Source organism: Octodon degus, unplaced genomic scaffold (assembly GCF_000260255.1).
Source record: "Octodon degus isolate 3935 unplaced genomic scaffold, OctDeg1.0 scaffold00126, whole genome shotgun sequence".
NCBI lineage: Eukaryota > Metazoa > Chordata > Mammalia > Rodentia > Octodontidae > Octodon > Octodon degus.
This window is the reverse complement of record NW_004524702.1, coordinates 5,619,847-5,621,345: the sequence shown is the minus strand read 5'-3', so window position 1 is coordinate 5,621,345 and position 1,499 is coordinate 5,619,847. Positions and strand designations below refer to the sequence as shown.

The 1,499-nt window shown below is 49.0% G+C and overlaps 1 protein-coding gene across 9 annotated transcripts in view; it reads left to right on the top strand.

Annotated features, from left to right (window-relative positions):
• Map4 (microtubule associated protein 4) overlaps positions 1-1,499 on the top strand; it is a 171,084-nt gene that overhangs the window by 156,505 nt on the left and 13,080 nt on the right. For all 9 annotated transcript variants that reach the window (XM_023700697.1, XM_023700695.1, XM_023700698.1 and 6 more), the window contains one exon: positions 791-980. In XM_023700697.1, the coding sequence (XP_023556465.1) occupies positions 791-980 (190 nt within the window). The remainder of the gene's footprint in view (positions 1-790; positions 981-1,499) is intronic.

Here is a 1,499-nt window from a genome sequence, read left to right as displayed (position 1 = left end):
GCTTGAGACCACTGAGCCATCTCACCAGCCCCGTGGCATTTCTCTTGAAGTAGAAGAGCTGGGCCAACTGTGCATGTGCTTTAGCTTCCTGTTTCAAGTGGTGTGCATGTTTGCTTAACAAAATCGTGTCTTCATCCCCAAATCCTGTATGCTCTTGCCAGATCAGTGCTTTCCTAACCCTGCCCGTGCCCCTAACCCCAACCCCAAAGCTACATACTGTCAGAGTTGCTCCTTAGTGGTGCTCTACCCAGATCTCCTTTATCCGATGAGGACATTAAGCACAGAGGGGCTCAGTGTTTTCTCTAAGACTGGACTGTGTATCAGAGGCCAGACTAGGGCTATAGCCCAGGCTTCTGACCAGATGTGGCAGGCAGCCCTACCAGCTGCAGTGGCCCTGCCTTGTTACATGCTATCGTGTACATGTCAGCCCCGTGAATGGTAGCAGTGCCTGAGCATCAGCTATTAGCTTACATTCTGTTGCCATATGGATTTAGTCTTGCCTGGTGATACTATGGGTTGTAAATGTGGGATGTGCTTTCCTGGTGTGGCTGGCTGCACGTCACTGAGCTAGTCTAACTCCCTGTTGCCTCACCTCAGATCACACAGCCCCCGCTGAGGCTGCTTTCTTGATTTGTCTGGAGGATTTGCTTTGAGAGCTGTATATACTGTCAGTAGCTCCCACACCCCAGGGCTCCAGTCTCCTACGCAAGTTCCTGTAGCACCTTCTATGGTGTTTCTTAGGCCAGTTTCTCGCCTGCCATTCTGATTCCTGCCATTTTCCTATGTCCAGCATATTACGGAGGTGAAGGTTCCTGAGAAGCAGGTCTTACCATCCAAGCCCACCTCAGCTGTGGCCCTCAGACCTGGATCCAAGAGCACCTTAGCTGCTCCAAAGGCCACACCAGCTGCTGCTTCTGCTTCTGCTTCCACAGTACCAAGCAGCAGAAACCCCCAAGTGTCGGTGCCCAAGAGGCCTGCCGGTGAGTGTTACCTGTCCCCTTTTCCTGTGAGGATCACTGGGGAGGAGAGCAGTGTCCTGGGCATTTACAAAGCCTTGATCTCCACACGAGTGATGGATATTCAGAGACAGAGTAAAGAGGAATCTTGTGAAAGCCCAAGTACAATTTATTGTTCAGTCCTAGCAACTTCACACTTCCCAGTACATTATAAGAAGTAACCTGGGCTGGTGGTGCGTAACCTGTAATGCCAGTGCTCTGGGAAACTGAGGCAGGAAGATCGAATGTTCATGTTCACCCTGGGCAACTTAGAAAATTAGCAACTTAGATCCTATTTCAAAACAAAAAATATGTCAAGCATGGTAGTAAAGGATTGTAATACCTATAAGCTGAGGCAAGAGAATTGCCGCAGGTTCGAATCCATCCTGAACTATCTACGGAGACCCTATTTAAAAAAACAAAACATAACAGCAAACAAAAAGCAGAAGGGCTGTGGATATAGCTCAGTATAAAAGCCCTTCAATCCCCAGTACCACAAAAGTG